The sequence below is a fragment of the Macaca mulatta genome, chromosome 8 (assembly GCF_049350105.2).
Source record: "Macaca mulatta isolate MMU2019108-1 chromosome 8, T2T-MMU8v2.0, whole genome shotgun sequence".
Taxonomy (NCBI): domain Eukaryota; kingdom Metazoa; phylum Chordata; class Mammalia; order Primates; family Cercopithecidae; genus Macaca; species Macaca mulatta.
Window position 1 is genome coordinate 4558210 of NC_133413.1, and position 21255 is coordinate 4579464.

At 40.1% G+C, this 21255-nt stretch overlaps 1 protein-coding gene across 1 annotated transcript in view; it reads right to left on the reverse strand.

Annotated features, from left to right (window-relative positions):
• The window catches only part of CSMD1 (CUB and Sushi multiple domains 1), a 2034615-nt gene that overhangs the window by 779603 nt on the left and 1233757 nt on the right, over positions 1 to 21255 (reverse strand). Inside the window, exon 6 of the mRNA XM_015144705.3 lies at positions 12464 to 12576. Within this exon, the coding sequence (XP_015000191.3) occupies positions 12464 to 12576 (113 nt within the window). The remainder of the gene's footprint in view (positions 1 to 12463; positions 12577 to 21255) is intronic.

The window sequence follows — 21255 nt, forward strand, 5'->3', positions numbered from 1 at the left end:
CTGAAGTTAATCATTTTTGGTGCCTACGTCATGACAGATGGGGTAGCAATTATACATATTCAACAAATAAAAAGTACTTCCCATTTCCATTTGTTTTACAGTTTTTAGTAGGCACATTCATTTCTACCCATTTATGATATGCATTGTTTGACTTCAAGATTGACTATTTGTTAGAACCTGAATTATTCGGTGCAAATAGTGCAGACAGATGACTTCTAGCAAAATAAAAAAGTAATAAGGATTTCTAAACTTCTAACTGGTAAATAAACACTACACAAAATTTCTGCTCTCTGAATGGACATTCCTACTGAGAACGAAGAAAGTACCCAGTGGTGGCTGAATTTATTTGCAGGAATATGCCCATTTCTCTCTGACCCACTGTGGCCCCTCTGCCCTTTCTCTCTCAAATCTGCTCAGGTCGGCTTCAGCAACCTCTTGTGGACCAAAGGCAGAAGTTCCAGTTCCCTACCATGTCAATCATATCCTGGCCCAAACCTACTTTTTCATAATTATTTTCCACAAATGTCAAACCTAATTCCACTTTTTCCAAACAATCTTGATTTTTTTTAACCTTGCAAATTGCCTTTGGAAGCTGGAATTCTCTCCTTTTCTTCCCAGCTTCCCACTCACTCAGCACATTCTTGCCTCACATCCTGGTGCACCCACATGGATCTGCTGATGAGAAATCCTGTCCATGAGTCTATTTATCTGTCTATCTACCTAGTCACGTCTATCACCTTTCTGTAAAGTGGGTCTTTTATAGCCCACCATTAAGGAGATGTGATCATTCCAATCTGGATTTTCTGTAGATAGACCTAATTCTCACCTTGACATTTTATTATCCCTAAGATTTCAGGTAAACAAAAGTTCATACAAATGTTTATGAAATCTGGTATCCAGGGAGACAGTCCATAACTTACACTAACATTTCAGTGGGGAATCTGGCCCGAATATTTTTCGAGAGCTATAAGTAAAATTATAACCCCCTGCAGAGAGAGTCAGTAAATTTTTAACTGTGCTCCTCTATCTATTGCTTACAATAGGCCTACAGTCTATGACTTACATATTTTTAAAAACATTTCTGATCGTTAGTTGGCGCTGCACTGAAAGTAAAATGAAGCCGCCTGTGGACGTGGTGAAGAGAGTGATGCACTGTGTGTGCCCCTAGGCAGTTAGTGCTTCCCCCTAAGACGTGCCCAGGTCCACTTTTCCTTCTGCTCATCCTGAAGGGCACCTCTCCTATACACCTACACTCAGTGTGTGCATTCCAGTTTAATCACCTGAGAAGCTTGCACAGGATCAGAGAAAGAGAGAGAGGGAAAAAAAACAAAAACACAAAACAGAACTCCTGATATAAGGAGACCCAACTTTTCCCTGGGAAGAGTTACTTCTGCATTTGTAAATGTGCTATGACTGGAAGAGATAACAGAGTGCCTCCTGTGAGAATGCGCTGAGCAGCCTCACGTCACACTCACCTTCCTGAGAGGAGACCACGAGGCACAGACCACACAACTAGTGGAAGCAATAACATCCACGCCACCCTTAGAACACACACCCAGCACACTTGTCTCACTTGACCCCCATGGTTCCTGTATGGCAGCTGGGGTTAGCTCCAACTCACTGCTGGATAAACAAACCTTTAAAAGAACTGAGAGATTTGCTCAGCGTCACAAAGGTCTTCAGGCTCCAAAAGCTAACATCTCTCTACTGTGTTACACGACTGTTTTTATGAATACAGAGGATTCTGCCGTTTTACTGTGGTTTTGTTTTGCTCTGGCATTGAAATATTCCAGGAGTCATTCAGTGAACATGAAGGGAATTCTGCCTCTCTGGAGATGGCTTTGCTGGATGCTAGAAGCAACAAATAACTTGCGGCTTTGGCTCTTTAGAAAAACAGATAATTTGCTGCCCACACATAAAACTGCATTGTGTGGAATAGTGTGATATGAGGACGGTGTAAGAAAAGAATAAGTATTATGGGGGGACTTCTGAATAAGTAATTGACACTGACTTAGAAGACTGGAAAAAAGTTTCTTCAAAAAGAAGAATGGAAATAAACAAGTGTGGTTGCAGGGTGTGAAAGAAAATTAAATCTTGGGACCTCAAACTCTTTAGGCCAAAGGGAAAAGTCAAGCTGGGAACTGGGTCTCGAAAACCTTCCTCCCCCTTTTCGGTTCCTAAATAAGGTGACTACAAGATGAAAAGCTACACACTTCCTCATATTTTTTCCCATAAAGATATTCCTAGTGAGCTGCAAGATCATGACTTCCAGGTGTTTCTGTTAAAATGTCACCATGGCAATGTAAATTGATAGCTTATCTTTATAGCTGCAGTTACCCCCTTGCCCACCAGACACAAATGCGTATCTGCTTCCTCCACAAACCCATTCGTCTATGTTATCGTATGTAAAATCCAGTCAGATTCCCTGCCTTTTTCCTCTGCCCCATTCATCTGTGTCATCTTACGTAAAAAAATGCAGAATCACTGAGCCAGACAGAGGCATGAATGATTATCTTCCCCTATCCCCTGTTACATGAAAATTGTGTATTTCTCAATATCCTGCCCTTTCCCCTTTAAATGTGGAGCCCTCAAAATCATCTTCCGAGAAGGACATAGACCTGTCTCAGCATGCATCCTTCCCTTTGGCAAATAAACCTCCTGAAATGATTGAGACTTGTCTCTTCACTTTTCCGGATTGACAAGGACATGGAAGGTCTGACAGAAGGGGGAGTTCAGGACAGGGGTGATATGTTCAAGCCACAGTATGTGTTTGCAGCAGGAGCCTGGGAACTTTGGAATATGGATTAAAAGACGAGTCTGAAAAGGCGAATGGGGACACGGCGTGGACAGCATCGACTCTGCCTGTCATACCCTGTGGGCTTCCAGTGATTTCTAAACAGGGCACAGCAGGACCAGATTTGGAACCCAGGTTAATGAATTGCATGAGGTTTTATTACAGAGAAAGATTTTAACTAAGGAAAAATCTAGCACACTAGATTTTAACTAGGACTTTTAAATTTTGGAGGCAAAAATAAACAAATAAATAAAATAGATTCAAAGACTCATTTATTTTCATGCCAGACTCCCATGACTAGCTGGTCAGTGTAAATGTTGATGACTTTGGTGGACAACTTAACATGTGCAGTGTACATTGTGATGCTTCAAGTTCCAAAGCACACGCTATCTACAAGCGATGCCTACAGACATACGGCAAATAAACATGAAACATTGTCTGGGCTAAGAAATGAAGAGTCAGTGACTTACACAATTAGGGTAATGCAGGTACTCTCAAGACTTGGTGTATATTTCTCCAGAATGAATGACATTCATATTTATTTTGTTTCATATATCTATGGAACTGAACGTTATATTTCATAAATGCTTATCACAGAGAGTAAGAGACGATGTTCAAACATCCTGAGCACTTTAGTTGTGTGGGCCTGAAGCAGGCTGAGGCCTCTGAGGACTTTACTGAGGACAGGGCTGAGGCCTTTTGTAGCAAAGCCTAGAGGAGCTGGGCCTGGGAGGCTCTTGGGATTCTCTGGGCAGTGAACATTTATCATCTGATGAAAATAATTCAACATTTTAACAACCATTGTGAACATACAAGCTGAATTGTAGCCCTGGATATGTTTCTTAAAAAAGTAAAGCTCTTATTACTTTCAACACAAATTTAAAAATATCTATGGAAAAACATTTTGAACTCTATTATTTCTCTGTTATATTCTTTGGGGCAGTAAACTGTAGACTATGCCATGGTCAAAAGTTAACTACAAGGATCCCCTGGAGAAGAATATGCCACCTTTACAACAGTAAAGAACATAATGGTCAACTCTGCAAGAACCTGGTTGGAATCTCATGAGCCTTTAAAAATTACCACTGAGTTGACTAGCAGGAGGGAACCCCTGAGACATTTCTTCAAAATTGCTGTGACAAAGAAAGGCCTTACAAACAGGTGAGTAAATGCCAACTCGACATAATTTGAGACAGTTTGAGGAAACCAGATTCTGCACGTGGACAAGAGGAAACTTGCCCAGGATCTAATCATCACAACTTTCAGTGGTTGCCACATTCATCCTTTGCTACGCTTGCTCCTCAGCCATTTTGGAACTCATCTCTGGATTCATTCTGAGCACTCCACTGAGACTCTGAGGCATTCGTGTTATCTTTCCACAAGGGGCATGGATCCCCAGGGAAGTCCAGCAGCTGCTGGAGTCAGGAAGTTACCCTCCTCAGCCTAGATTCCTTATTTCATTAAACAACAGCTTCACCATTCAATTTGAGAAGCTTGATTCAGATCATTAAGAGAACAAGCAATGTAACCTGTGCCTTTGAAGGTTTCCTGGTTTCCCTACAGGTGTGATTGACCTGTGGTTTCCCTACACTGTCATGTAGGTAATTGCTTGGGGAGCAGTCACTGCAGCAGCTCACCAACCTGGTCACAGCACAGGCCAGCGGGGGAAAAGGCCAGACATCATGACTAGTTGGTCAATGTAAATCCTGAAGACTTTGGTGGACAACGTCCTAACATGTACAGCAGACACAATCATGCTTACCATTCCAGAGCACACCACTACCTACAAGAGGTACAGATGGATATTTAGCAAATAAATATGAAACATTGTCTGCAGATTTGGCCAACGATATTGCCTGCATGAGACAGAGAACATGAAGAATAAGAGCAGTTCAGGGCTGATACGCTGAAAATAAGAGCAGTTTAGGGCTGATATGCTGAAAGCCATAATAAGTTCTTCCTCCGCATCACAAAAATATAAATTGCAGGCCAGGCACGGTGGCTCAAGCCTGTAATCCCAGCACTTTGGGAGGCCAAGGCGGGCGGATCACGAGGTCCGGAGATCGAGACCATCCTGGCTAACACGGTGAAACCCCGTCTCTACTCAAAATACAAAAAATTAGCTGGGCGTGGTGGCGGCGCCTGTAGTCCCAGCTACTCGGGAGGCTGAGGCAGGAGAATGGTGGGAACCCGGGAGGCGGACCTTGTAGTGAGCCGAGATCCTGGCACTGCACTCCAGCCTGGGAGACAGAGCAAGACTCCGTCTCAAAAAGAAAAAATTATATATATATATAAATTGCAGGAAGACAATTTACCAAGGGAATGATAACCTACCTAAATGTTTATATTCTTCAAGCATAAAAACTTAAAATTTACCAGTCACTGCCAAGTATTAATCTGTTTTAAATAGCTGTGATTTACCGAATACCATTGTTGGCACCCAATTCTCCAATGTCAACCACATTTCGAAGTTTAGAGAAAGGAAGGATTTAAAGTGGTTTTATATATAACAGCAAACATTTGATGTGCATTAATATTTCAAACACACAACTTTAAAATAAATCAATACCTGAAAGCGCATTGAATTAAAATTCTGGCATAAACTCAAATGTTCATGTATTCCATTAGTGTGCGTGGGATTTTTGTTCGTTAATTTAACATCTCTGATGAATAATATTTCATATCTTTCTTCAGAAATTTATTCTCTTGTTTCATCATTAGTAAGAAATTACCCCCAATATCTACTCAAAATAATTATAACTAAAATTTAAGTGTATATTTCCTATCCTTACCAGATACCCAAAAGCTGTTCAGAATGAATTTTTACCTTTATGACTTCTTAATATACTGAGAGAAACAAAACAATCATGCCTGTTTTATCATCTTTGATGAAGGTCAATAGGGTGGGGCTAAGAAATTGTCATTACATGGCCAGCCCAAGAGGACTGACGTGGAGTACAATGGGCCAGGACAGTGGCCTGTCAGATTTCTGCTTGGAATAGGCCAGTCTGAGAAATAAAGCTGTGACTAAATTATAGCTATCCAAAAAAATTTCTCTTGTCATTAGGATTTTTATTTCACAAAAATAACTCACTGTCCACCACCCCCCAACTAAAACATGTTCTGATTGTCAGTAGTGGGAGCAGTATGACAAGTTGGTGGAGAAACAGAGCTGTGAAGACTGACGTGAAGCCAAGAGCACAGCAGCTTGTGCTCACGTCCTGGTTCTGCCATTTGCAAGCTGTGTGATAACAGCCACAGCCCCTCATCTCTCCATTTTCCACATGTGAGATGAAGCTTCTTTCCGTTCTGCCATCCAATAACCCCGTGACATCCAGGAGGGATTCTCCGGGTAATTGTGTCTGGCCCCATTTGCAAGCAAATTCTAAACACTTCGTCAGTTTCTAGAAGAGATTGTTCTGATCATCTTCTTTGAAAATGCTTTTTTACAGAAATATTATATAGACACAGTATTCTTTTTCACTAATGGTCATCCATGTGAATATGTAGCTTTGCAAATTCCTGAATTTCCTATAAATGAATCATATGGTTTATGGGTTTTTTTTTCTTTCATGAAATATTGTGAGAGTCATCTATGTTGTTACATGTAGAGGTAGTTTCCTTCCATGTTTGTTTAGAATTCCGTTGTACGCATCTACATTATTTATTAGTTCTGTGGTTAATGAACATGTAGGTGACTTGCAGTGGTTGACAATGGTACTTGCATCTCCTGTGGACGTTCTCTGTACCTGTTGTGCATAGCTACTCGTTTCTGTTGGACACATGCCTGAAATGATTCTTGTGTTCAGCTGGATGGTAAAACAGTTTTCTAAAATGGTCATCTCAATTTAGATTTCCACCAATAGTGCAAAAAAGAAAAAGTCATTGTTGTGTTCTTTACATTTTAAAATTTGGAATTTCAAGCTGTCTGTTTTAGTTGCTTTGGGCTGGGAAGGCATTGAGTATGAGGAAGGTCCCCAGTGTGGCAAGCTCCCTCCGGCTTCCCGGCCCTGGACAAAACCCTTGCCCCGCTTTCTTCCATTTGATTAGAAACCCACCATGATTCTGCAAGGTGGACGTGATTATTTCTATTTTATAAAACAAGGTAGCAAGACACACAGGCAGAAGGGGTACTGGCTAATCACAAGTACTTAACGAAAAGTGCAGAGTAAGAGTCAGCCGCTTGGAACCCATAGATGGGCACTTTTTCCAAAGGGTTAAAAGCTCTGCCATTAAGACTCTGCAAGAATCTTTTGTTCTGAGAGAAATTAAAGTAGATATTTAGGAAAAGTGGTTATGTGTTTCTGATTTGAATGAGTTATATTATTAAAAACTATTTTCTCATAGAGGTTTAGTGGTTTTAAGAATTATTTAGAGGTTATAAGACATTTCACTAATTCATTTTGATTGAAAAAATACTTCATGCGTCCATACCTACCTAATAGTTCCCTCGAGTACAAGAGAGTAAGGGATGACTACTGCCATGGAAACAGGCAGGAGGCCCGCGTGGAGGTTTCGGGACGCTCTGCAGAGCAATAGTCTGTGGCGCCTTGAGGGGAATAGGAGCACTTGATTTCCTCCATTCCTTCCACTAAACGTAACTGAGCACAGACTAGGTTCAAGATAATGGTTGTGACTGTTTTTCACACTGTTTTAAAAGGAGAGGCAGCCAGGCATGCCACCAGAATCCAGGTAGGGTCCTAGAGAGAGCTCTGGAAACTGCATTTCAAATTGCAGAAAATGTGAACGTTGGAGAATGGGGAATGCATACGGGAGTTTTATCTAAATTAGAATAACCTGGGAACACGAGGCTTTCAATAACTCAAAATGCCTTTCTAATAACATGAAAATCTCCATTTGGTATAAAGTTCTTCATTTTAATTAAAAGGGGAAATCAATAGTTATAGGAAACTATAACCTAAAAACAAACTAATTATTTGTGTCAACACAAGTTTTATTGACACTGTCAGGGTTTCCCTTGATTTGTGAGATGAATGTTCCCTATATAAATTGGAATTTTATTACAAACACTTACTTTCAAAATGATTTATCAGTTACAAAAAATCAATGGGAATTTCATTTTGTGAAAATTGTAATTTTATAAATAGCCAAGTAAACGTATGTAAAACTGGAGCCCGACACTTCGATGGCGATTTAGTAGTAAGGGGGCCCTCATGGTTCAAGATTAATATATTTTCAAAAAATTTATCTTGTAGACATTGAAAACGTCTAGATGATGGATTGTGCTAACAAGGCACTTATTTAATTATAATTAATGATGGAGGCAACATATAAAGAATGGGCTCAATTTTCAGCTGATTTAAAGAAATAATGTGTCCTGCATAAATCTGTCCTTCAACCGGAGCCCAATATACACAGAAGATATTGCAAATATATTGTGGGTTTTTTTCCCTGCATTTTCTACTTCTTTTGTTCACAGTGCTATTTTAAAAGTGAATAGATTTTAAGAGTAGCAACTGTAGAACAGTTTTACTTGTCAATCAGCCTTACTACTGCTTCTGGCATGACTTGATTATATGATTGCAGAGGTGAAAGTCAAAGAAGAAAGTGTAAGACTCAGAGAATAAAGAATTTGGAGATGAAAGTTAAAAATATAAGGGAAGAGTAGAAAGAATATTTTATGTTGGTTGTCATTTATTTGACCAAGAAAAGCTTCAAGTTAAAAAGAATATATTATTTGTTTTTGAGAAGTTACACAATTCTGTCCAAGCATCACACGCTGGATAACAAAGCAGTTTCTCATAGAAACAGACCACCAGGGGGCTCAACTACAGCTTAGGAACCACAAAGGGTTTCCTAGGAATTCCAAATACTCAGCAATCATATCAATCCAAGTAACACTGATGGAATTTTCATGTTCTCACAAATGACCGTAAACGATAAAGGTGACTACAATAATGTTAAAAATATAAAATATATGCCAAGAATAGAAATGTATGTTCTTTTAAAAATGTTCTTCTCTGTTTTATATATACACACACCACACACACACACACATATATACACACACATATATATACACACACATACATATATATCATATTTATGATTCAGGTTAAATATATCATATATATGATTCAGGTTGTTTGACAGAACATTTAGAAAGATAAGAAAATAACAAAATAATGTTTACATTAGGTAAGTTTTCACTAGTATTGCTGTTGTCTTATTAGTTCCCAAGTATCGATTGACTATGCTTTTTTTGTTGTTTTGCAATTTTTGTTGGCACAAGTAATATCAGGTTTTCCTTCTTTAATGTATTTAGTTGAGATAAAAAGTACAACACAATCTGGGCTTCCTGGTTTTCAATCTCAGTACAGACAAGAGGAAGACTCAGCTGAACAAATGTTTTCCCTGCGTGACAGAAGGTTTCCCATTTGCCCTCTGAAGGAACGAACTTGAGGATCTTACTTGCAAAAAATCAGGACAGCCCCGTGTGGAGGGGTGGCCACTGGACGGCTGGCAGGGACTCTGACAAGGGCCCATCTCATCCTAAGCCATTGTTCTGTCTCCAGCTTCTGGTGTCCTTAGGTTTGTTCTAGAATCGGCAAGAACAACCACGCTGGAGCTTCCATTCCTTGGTGATGGTTCTGCCCTCTGGAGTCAGAAAAATAATCGCGGTGCCTTTCTGCCTACTGGGCACCTGCGCCCTCTAAGCTCCCTCCCATCCTCCTTCCGATGGGTCTTGTCATCTTCCTGGCTGCTCTCTGGTCCTTCTCCTTCTTCAGAGGGTGGCGTCTAGTACTGAACCTAACCTTCCACAGGCGGCGCCTAAATGTGGTTATAAGCATGAAGCCCCCTGTTCAGTAAGGCCCATGTGCTAATGAAAAAAAGGTAACTTCATTGTACCTTTGGAGGTGAACATCAAACTCAGCCTTGAAATGTTTCCTAATACATTACTGTTAAGCCAGGCTTACCTCTCCTGATACCTTCACACCTTTTAACCGTTTTAGAATTAAATGCGAAATTTTTTACTCCTCTCTCCTTATATATACAATTAAAGTGTGTGTGTGTATATATATATGCATACACATATACATCTATATATAAATATATATTTGTATATTTATTATATAAATCTAAATTTAATTATATATAATTACATATACTTTATATATAATTTAAGTATAAATGTTTATACTTAAATATATAATTAAGCGTATATTATAATATATATAAATTATGTAATTATAATTTATACTTCTATAATATATAAAAGAATGAAGTGTATATAAGGTACATATAGTTTAATTCTAGAATTGTGTTGTTTATATAATTTTATACTCTCTATATAATACTTTTATTAATTTTGTATTTTTTAAACTTTCAAAGTCAAGGTCTGATCCATCTAAGTGATTGCTATTTTCAGCCAACCAATAAGTGTCTTATATCTACCATCTTGGAGCAGCTTCAAATTTGATATTCCATTTTTAACCTTTCTTTCAATTACAGATACAAATCCCGAGTTCACTGATCAGGTTTGAGAAACATATACTTAGAAATTTTTCTTTAGTTCAATGCTGTTCAATTATTGAGAGCTCTAGGAAAAGATCAATTAACATTTTGAGACAAATCTGTAAATCAACCTAAGTAACTATATGATCAGTCCATTGGCGTTGTAAATATTGACTTATGGTTATGTTAAATCAGGGATGGGACGGATATATCCATAGATGTGGATCAGTGTAGAGGAAGCGCAGATAGAATTTACCTACCAGACCACATGGAGTCTTCCTCATTCACACCCACGCAGTCTCAGGATGAGCCCACCTCCCACCACCAATATGCCCATCCCACACTTCCTCCATTCTAACTGCAGCCAGAGTCTATGGCCATCACAAGACAAAGGCAAATACAGACAGGTATGGAAAAGGAGGATCAGCCTGGCCTGGCCCCAGGTGAAGGGAAAGCACGTTAGTTTCACTCCAGTAAAATTTCAGGGCAGCTTCTTTGCAACCAAAGGAGATCAAGGTAAGAATGTCTGGCAACATCAGAAGGCATGGTGAGACGGAAAATGTTCCTGATGAAGTCTAAAATATGTTTTGAGGCTGGGTGCGGTGGCTCACGCCTGTAACCCTCAGCACTTTGGGGAGGCTGAGGCAGGCAGATCATCTGAGGTCAAGAGTTCAAGACCAGCCTGGCCAACATGGCAAAACCCCGTCTCTACTAAAAATACAAAATTAGCTGGGTGTGGTGGTGTGCACCTGTAATCCCAGCTACTCGGGAGGCTGAGACAGGAGAATCGCTTGAGCCCAGGAGGTGGAAGCTGCAGCGAGCCAAGATCACACAACTGCCCTCCAGCCTGGGCAACAGAGCAAGACTCTGTCTACTGCCCCCCTCCCCCAACAACAACAACAACAAACATATTTCGTTGAAACTAATTTGCCCCTGGATTCTGAGGCAGGTGAGTTCTGTGTACATCATGTGCCCCAGGCATTGGGTGGCAAATAAAAACTGCTGGTTATGATGTGTGCTTCTCAGCACTCTCTGTATTTCATTCCTTGCAAATGACCCTTGTTTTTCTACTGGTCATCCTGAAGGAAACAATGAAAGCAAAATGGATTCCGGCCACTGCACTCCAGCCTGGGCGACAGAGCGAGACTCTGTCTTGAAAAAAAAAAAAAAAGTGTAAGATAAGCGATATTTAGACCAGTTTGTTGAAAAATTACTAGAATCTCCAGCAGGAGCTATAATGAGTTCCCTTGGCGTTCTGACTTTCATGGGAGTTATTTACAAACTACAAACTGTCTCTCTGACCTACTAGCTTCTGGAGCACGGAGGACGCTGTCAATTCTCTGGCACTGCAGGGCTTGGTGTCCTCTCCTGCACGTGGCAGGTGTTCAGGGAATGCTGCCTTAATGGGGCCAATATTCTCATCATCACAACTGGGGAAAGCTTAGGCAGCTTGATTGAAAAGGTCTATCATTTTCAAGCACGGTCATGTTATTTTAATTTGGAAATCGAAGTGGAATGATTTTCAGTGGACTGCTTAATAAATTCAATAGTTTTTTTGCTGTATTAATAAGGATTACTCATTATTAGAAACATATAGGAAATGATACAATATGATCTACGTATAAACCTTAGAAACCAAAGAGAACAAGAACATTTCATTACCAAACTCCCTCCTCATGACTGTAGACTCCCCATTTTGCTCCGCTGCAAGAAATCCGGAATCTTTCTTTTTAAGGTTCACTATGTGTAAATCACTGCATCAGGCAATTATGCGGTGTGAAGGCCTTTTAGGATTAAAAGTGATATTACAATACTTTTTGTGCTTTTTCATGCAACCTATATGCTATAGCACTCTTAGCATGAAGATAAATGCAATAGCCAAACTGCTGTGGATATTTACAGATTAGGTGCATAACAATTAAAATAAATGATAATAAATGGCTATTGATTAAAACTTAGCAGTTGTTCCAGTGTAACAAGAAACTATACATGTCCTCTATACTGTGACAATGATATAGCTTTACTAATAAGTTGCCAGCTGTTGACTATGTAGTTTCCATAGATAACTGTGAATAAAGGAATTAGAAGCCATTTTCAAGCTATTTATCTATCTCACTTCTAAAATTTCATAGCTAGAAAGGATCAAAATTTATTACGCGCTTTTTTTTTTCTTATAAGATGGAGCATCCTTACCTTGGAACTGAGCATTAAATCCTTTGCGTCGATGGTTGCTGTCAGAGGTGAAATGGAGTCGTAGCCAATTCTTGCTACTGATAACTGGAGAGGGGAGGTTCATGCCAGTTAGCCTAGAGAAGAGAAAGAGGAAAAAAAATCTCCCTTGTAAACCAACAGATCAAACGTCCTGTATCAAAATCACCTTAAAATCTGATTACTTAAATCCTTCATCTTGAGATGCTTAAAACAGAGGCCGTGTATTAACTGACTTTGAACCTTAAAATGAGCAAGATAATTTCATCTTTTCCCAAATGTACATGCTAAATCCCTTGATGCAATGAATATTTTCAAAAATTTTTGATACTTTGATTCTCCTTTATTAATGGTGAATGCACGAGAAGGTACTCTTTTGATCACTTAGTTCTTTTCATCAGGACCTTAATCACAATGAATCAGAAAAAAGAAAAAAAAATAGGCAAATGATAAAATTCTGCCTTTTGTTATTTGAAGACTTAGTAGTTTTTTTTTGTTTTTTTGTTGTTGTTGTTGTTGTTGTTTTTTTGAGATGGAATCTCACTGTGTTGCCCAGGCTGGAGGGCAGTGGTACGATCTTGGCTCACTGCAACCTCCACCTCCTGGGTTCAAGCGATTCTCCTGCTTCAGCCTCGCGAGTAGCTGGGATTGCAGGCATGCACCATCATGCCTGGCTAATTTTTGCATTTTCAGTAGAGACAGAGTTTTGCCATCATGGCCAGGCTGGTCTCTAACTCCTGACCTCAGGTGATCCGCCTACCTCGGCCTCCCAAAGTGCTAGGATTACAAGCGTGAGCCACCGCACTTGGCCACAAGACAGGAATTCTATTTAACCTGAAGAAGACTCCAAAAAATGTTTCTCATGCTTGGTAGCATCCTATATTCCCAGCATCCCATCTACAGGACTCACAACCTGGGCCATTCTTCCAAAGTAAAGAAGAGGACCATTTATGAGATCGATGACAAGAACTGCAGAAGAGATTTGCAAGGGAATAAAATTATGTTTTAGGAAAGCAGTGCATTAATCTTTTAAAAATAAGATGCAATCAATTTCTGATTAAGCTGTTTAAAATATCCAGCTCCCTTTATAACGTGCAGTTTAGTTGTCAGAAACAATCATGTGTTTTATTTCTTACTATTGAAACCCTTGTGTGCTTACGAAGGAATAAAAACATTCTAAGATAGTGAAGCTCCTGCCTGTTAGAGGCGCAAGGGACACATTTAGTTTTTCCGTGGCACAAGCCTCACTGGATTAGGATGCTTCTGATACAGAATTGCGTGCTGGCTCGACTTTGCACCAGGTGAGGCACCAGAGGTGGATCATGCTTGTGAACCTCAGTTTTCCATTGTATACACTGGGCATGAAAATACCTATATCAGGGAGTGGAAAGAGATGATACGGATGCACATGTAAATGTACCTCAAGCACATTCTCCATGTGCTCTACAAGTGGTTATGCATTGAATGATTATTTCGCATCTTGGTAACCAAATCTATTTTCAAAATGATGCTTATCAGGGTGGATGATCTGTGAGGGTTTAACCAAATTGCCTCTAGCAGGAACTTGAAGAACTGTGGTGCTGTGTGTGGGTCTGCCTGGGAGCACCGCAGCTGCTTGGTAAAGCTGGGGATCTCATTTCCATGCAGAGGATTTGCTACGAAATGGGTCACCTGTGTAGAGAGCATTTCCCTACTTATTCTATTACGTGCAGGAAGCAGCACCAGATGAAATACACAGTCAAGCTGTCCGATGTCAGGGTGCTCTATTCCAACTCTCAGGTTTAAAAATGTACAGGATCCACTTTAAGCTAAAAGCTAAACCTTGACTGTAACCAATTGCAATGGTGTTTATGCCCGTGTTTGAAATAATCTTCTGTAAGAGAAGTACACTGCTCAGATTTGCCTATTGGCTTGGATTTATGTAGTACTGGCTGGTGACAGCTGGACACAGCTGACTCCAAGGCACATTTAATCACCTTTTTCTTTGTTTTTCTGATGAGATTATGTTACAAATTCTATAGGCCACATACTTATTTGCCTAATACTAAGAAAGTCTAAAAAACTAGATTCAAAAACCCCATAGTCTGTCCAGCTCACCTGTACCTATTGAACTTACATGTACTTTAAAAAATCATTGTGGCCGGGCGCGGTGGCTCATGCCTGTAGTCCCAGGACTTTGGGAGGCTGAGGTGGGTGGATCACGAGGTCAGGAGATCGAGACCATCCTGGCTCACACAGTGAAACCCCATCTCTACTGAAAATACAAAAAATTAGCCGGGCGTGGTGGCGGGAGCCTGTAGTCCCAGCTACTTGGGAGGCTGAGGCAGGAGAATGACGGGAACCCGGGAGGCGGAGCTCTCAGTGAGCCAAGATCGTGCCACTGCACTCCAGCCTGGGAGGCAGAGCAAGACTCCATCTCAAAAAAAAAAAAAAAAAAAAAAAAATCATTGTTTTATTTGTACATAAAAAATCACAATAATTATTTTTATACACACAGATTACACATACAAAAAATGTTAAATGCAGACATAGAAAATTTAAAAACTACAAACACATAGATATACTCTGAAATTAAGCACAGAAGCAAGCCTACCCTTTCCACATCGGATACTATCCTAATGTACAATATATACATAGCTAATAGTACCCAAAGCTCTCAAAATACTGCACTGAGATATATTCAACCCCCGTAAGTTTCCATTTCATACGGTGATATAAGACTATTAGTACAAAAGATCAGTGAATGTAGGAAGATGCATGTACTTGCTGAACTTTTTACAACTGCAATCAATGCTTGTTTCGTTGTTGCTTTGAACATATATATTTTCTCAATCACATTATTTATTAATGGTTCTGACTGAAAAACCAGGTGGAATTTCTTTTCTTTCTTGAGACAGTGTCTTGCTTTTTCACCCAGGTCGGAGTGCAGTAGTGCAATCACAGCTCACACAGTCTCCGACTCCTGGGCTCAAGCCATCATCTTGCCTCAGCCTCTGGAGTAGCTGGGAATATATGTGCATACCATACCTGGATAGTTTTGTAATCTTTTAATTTTTTTGTAGAGACTGGGGGTCTCACTGTGTTGTCCAGGCTGGTCTTGAACTCATGGCCTCAAGCAATCCTCTCATCTTTGCCTCTCAAAGTGCTGGGATTACAGGTGTGAACCACTGTGCCAGCCTGGAATTGCATTTTATTTGCATGCCTACATTAATAATGATCATAAGTCTTTGCTATTGTGAATAGTGCTGCAATAAACATACGTGTGCATGTGTCTTTATAGCAGCATGATTTATAATCCTTTGGGTATATACCCAGTAATGGGATGGCTGGGTCATATGGTACATCTAGTTCTAGATCTTTGAGGAATCGCCATACTGTTTTCCATAATGGTTGAACTACTTTACAATCCCACCAACAGTGTAAAAGTGTTCCTATTTCTCCACATCCTCTCCAGCACCTGTTGTTTCCTGACTTTTTAATGATTGCCATTCTAACTGGTGTGAGATGGTATCTCATTGTGGTTTTGATTTGCATTTCTCTGATGGCCAGTGATGATGTGCATTTTTTCATGTCTGTTGGCTGTATGAATGTCTTCTTTTGAGAAATGTCTGTTCATATCCTTTGCCCACTTTTTGATGGGGTTGTTTGTTTTTTTCTTGTAAATTTGTTTGAGTTCTTTGTAGGTTCTGGATATTAGCCCTTTATGTCGATCAGTGACAGACTGGATTAAGAAAATGTGGCACATATACACCATGGAATACTATGCAGCCATAAAAAAGGATGAGTTTATGTCCTTTGTAGGGACATGGATGCAGCTGGAAACCATCATTCTTAGCAAACTATCACAAGAACAGAAAACCAAACACCGCATGTTCTCACTCATAGGTGGGAACTGAACAACGAGATCACCTGGACTCAGAAGGGGAACATCACACACCGGGGCCTATCATGGGGAGGGGGGAGGGGGGAGGGATTGCATTGGGAGTTATACCTGATGCAAATGACGAGTTGATGGGTGCTGACGAGTTGATGGGTGCAGCACAGCAACATGGCACAAGTATACATATGTAACAAACCTGCACGTTATGCACATGTACCCTAGAACTTAAAGTATAATAATAATAATAATAATAAAAGAAATTAAAAAAATAATGATCATAAGTAAATCCCCTCTCTACCACCACCTACACTCACATCCCCTCTTTACCCTCATCTGTATTTCCAAATACCTACTCACAACTATGTTAGTTTTGTGTAAGTCAACAGGATATTTCCGTAAAGGGCTGGGAAGTATGCACGTATTTCAGGCTTTATCAGTCACGTGGTCTTTGTTGGAAACTGTTCAACTTTGCAGGTGTACTTGGCAAACAGCCATTGAATGGCAGTGGTTGTGTTCCAGTAACACTTTATTTATGGACACTGAGATTTCAACGTTATATAATTTTTTTGTGTCAGAAAATAGTTACTTTTTGATTTTTCTTTTCAGTCACTTAACAATGTAAAAGCCATTCTTAGCTGATGGGCCAGATTTGGCCTGCAGGTGCTACTTTGCTGACCCCTGCTCTAGTATATATGAAGCGATTTGTATAAACAGGCCGGGCGCAGTCGCTCAAGCCTGTAATCCCAACACTTTGGGAGGCCGAGGCAGGCGGATCACCTGAGGTCAGGAGTTCGAGACAAGCCTGGCCAACACGGTGAAACCCTGTCTCTATTAAAAATACAAAAATTAGCTGGGTGTGGTGGCAGGCACCTGTAATTCTAGCTACTTGGGAGGCTGAAGCAAGAGAATTGCTTGAACCTGGGAGGCAGAGGTTGCAGTGAGCTGAGATCATGCCATTGAACTCCAGCCTGGGTGACAAGAGCAAGACTTCATCTAAGAACAAACAAACAAACAAACAACAACAACAAAAAAACCACTGAGCTGGAAGATAATTAGATGATGCATAGCAGCCTAGTGTAAAGTTTCAAAAAAAAATGCGTAAGTCCTGCACAGATTCCTTTTATTTTTGACAGTCTCTCTCTGTCCCCCAGGCTGGAGTGCAATAGCACAATCTCATCTCACTGCAAACTCTACCTCCCAGGTTCAAGTGATTCTCCTGCCTCAGCCTCCTGAGTAGCTGGGATTACAGGCGCCTGCCACCACACTGGTAATTTTTATATATTTAGTAGAGATGGGGTTTCACCATTTTGGCCAGGCTGGTCTTGAACTCCTGACCTCAGGTGATCCACCCCCCCTCATCTTCCCAGAGTACTGGGGTTACAAGCGTGAGCCTTCACACGCGGCCCTGCACAGATGCCTTTTATAGAGAAGCAAGAGTGAAGGCTTTTGACCAATGATACAATCCATTTTCCATGATGAAGCCATTCAAATGAATTGCACCCCAAAGTCGATTTTTGTACATGAATTTCCCGATTTGACCTTTTACGTTACACAAATGTTCATAGCCTTTGTTGTTTGTTTGGGAAAGGGGGTTGTCCTTGATTTGGCCTTGCCAGTTACACACATGTTCACTTCCTCTTTTTGTTGTTTGTTTGGGAAAGGGGGTTGTTGTACATGAGACCTAGCCTTAGAACCGTGTGTTATTCTATCGCTGTCTACAGGGCCAGGAGCTAATCTCATAGCTCTCATGTGACACAAAGTTGATGCTGTAAACTCAATTGTTTCTTCATTACAAACTACGTAATTTAAAGGAAGTTGATTACTATACAAATTAGCAGGTGAAATTGTGAACTTCCTAACAACTTGGTGTTTCGGTTAAGATTTGGAGGAGAACTCAAGTGAATGGCTTTGTGGGAGGCAGAATCATACCTCCTACCGACAGATACACAAGCCCTGAGGTCCTGCTTCCCGGAGATTGTCAATGTGTCACCCGACATGGCTCGTGGGGACTTTGCAGAACAATGTGCTTACTGAGCTTGGGATGGGGAGATGATACTGAATTACTGAGTGGGTCCAGTGTAATAAAGATCCTTAAAATGGAAGACAGAAGCAGGAGGAGAAGGTTCCAGGCAGAGGAGCCTGTGGATGAAGGTCAGAGTGATGCATTGAGGGCTTCACCCTCTTGGCTGACAAGAGAGCTGCCAATGCCTTTATAACTGGAAATGGCAAAGAAACTGCTTTTCCCATAGAGCCTCCAGAGAGGAACACAGCCCAGCTGACACCTTGATGGTAGATGTGAGATTTCCAATCTATTTATTGAACATCATAAGCACATGTTGTTTTGAGTCATTGTGTCTGTGTTAATTTGTTATGATGGCAATAGAAAGCAAATCTCATGTTGAGATGTATGTATTAAATATGTATAGCTTTTATATGTCAACCATAACTCCATAAAGTGGCTTAAAAAGACCAAACTAGAAATACAGCCTTTTAATCAGTATATCCTATGTTTCATTCTAGAATGATCCTGAAGAAAAGGACAGAAGAGGAAATATGATAGAATGTGACACAACTCTTATCTATTCATAATTTTAGTGAATCCATGCAGTCTAAACCCTTTCTAAAATGACCAGTGATTGAAGATATACCACTGTTGGAGTGAGGTTTCCTGGAAGTCTTCTACAGTTGTTAGCCACAATTCTTTTAAGTCTGCTGGATTTGGTTTTCTAATAAACAAATAGTTTGGAAAATGAAAGAGAGATTATGGGGCAAATGGTAGAAAACTGGCATGAACAGAGACCACAAGATTCAAAATAGAAACCTTTCAAAGAGAATAGGGTGACAGGTGCGGTGGCTCACACCTGTAATTTCAGCACTTTGGGAGGCCGAGCCTGGTGGATCACCTGAGGTCAAGAGTTTGAGACCAGCCTGGGCAACATGGTGAAACCCCATCTCTACTAAAAATACCAAAAAAAGTTAGCCAGGCATGGTGGTGGACACCTGTAATCACAGCTACTAGGGAGGATGAGGCAGGAGAATTGTTTGAACCTGAGAGGCAGAGGTTGCAGTGAGCTGAGATGGCGCCATTGCACTCTAGCCTGGGTGATAGAGAGACACTGTCAAAAAAAAAAAAAAAAAAAAAAAAGAGGAATAGGGGAAATAATGGTAGGGATCAACCACCAATGTCTTCCTGCATTAATTCACAACGCACTGACCGTTTTCTCTCCCGATGTCCAGAAACACAGGACACACACCTGGTGAAATCAAGTGGAGCTTGCCAGGTCAGGGATATTAGGGTTTAAAAAACAAGGGGGTTGAGCAGTGAGAAAAAGAGTAACACAGAGGAACAGGCTGAGAAAGGGTCTTCTTAAGGGAATTTTGACATGCTCTATTTCTGGAGCATCTCAATCTAGGTCAGGAAACCCACAAAGCCATTCAGTGAGAGTGTTGGACAGCTGCTTTAGAAATGGCAAAAGGAATTGGTTGCTCTCACTTTTTTCCCCTAAGAATACCAAATTAAGGAATTTAAAGCATTGCCAAATTCACTTCTTTCAGAGGATTCAACTGGTTTTGCTTCTGCTACGAGTAAAAATAAATGGAGGACTCATAGGATCCTTACAGTTACGACGACCTCCTTTGAGCTTAAATAGAACAGGCCAGTCTGTTTCACTTTCTCCACATAATTGTACCATACATTTTAGGACTCTATTTATAACATACTCCTACTCATTTTTTCATGTAAGCTACCTCAGCCTCACTTTTCTCAGATGGGATATAAGGGCTGAACACGTTGTTCTAACATTTTACAGCACTCTGTATCTATGACTCATGCATTTCGCTTATGTGACTTGAAAAATGTAGTCAATTTATGGGGATAATTTTCTAAGATGCATTTGGAAATGCTAATGGTTTTGGATATTGCTTTGTTTGAGTACTTCTCTTACATTAAGCCAGATTTCTTATGTCTTTAGAAAATCATCAGAGAAATGTCTGGGGGTTCCTCTGTAGTTAAATCTCTTTAACTATGATGACTCAGAAGCCAGAAAGCATTACTGCTATTGGCAGAGGTTTTAAATGATCTCCGCTCGCTGGGGGGGACTAAGAAATTTAATAAACCTATTACTTGGAGGAGACCAGTTGTGTGTCAATTTGGGGAGAAAGCCATATGAAAGATGTGCTTTATTTTTTTATTTTTTTTTGCATTTTGTGGACATGCAATCGAAATGATTTGTACTGTCGTGATTCATTATCTCTGTTTTGTCAAAATTAAATAGAACAATCTGATCAAACAGATAGTTCCTGACATATTATGTTTTGAATTGGCCGTTATTCACATTGTAAGTGAAATCAGCTCTCTGAACATGTTTTGAGTTTACACAACTGTTCCAAGTCTTATTTGGGGGATTAGGAAAAGTGACAATGAACTAAAAAGTAGTTCTTATCTTGCAAGAACACGAAAAACGATCTATGTGAGTGTGTGTGTATACACACATACAAATACAATAATACCCAGACACAAATATATAGGTATACATACACATACACATATTTGCATAGTTATCAATATTTCTAGAAGTTTAATTCGAAAGTTTCATGCACACATATATACTATCTGGGGAAAAACAACCAACAACTATGAAACAAAATAAAAGCATCCATATGGTATATTGAAAACTGTACCACACAAGACTTTTTTATTCAACAGTTTTTTTTTTTTTTTTTTTTTTTTTTTTGAGATGGGGTTTTACCCTTTCACCCAGACTGGAGTGAAGTGACATGATCTCGGCTCACTGCATCCTCTCCCCACCAGGTTCAAGCCATTCTCCTGCCTCAGACTGCTGACTAGCTGGGATTATAGGCACAAACCACCACACCTGGCTAATTTTTGTATTTTTAG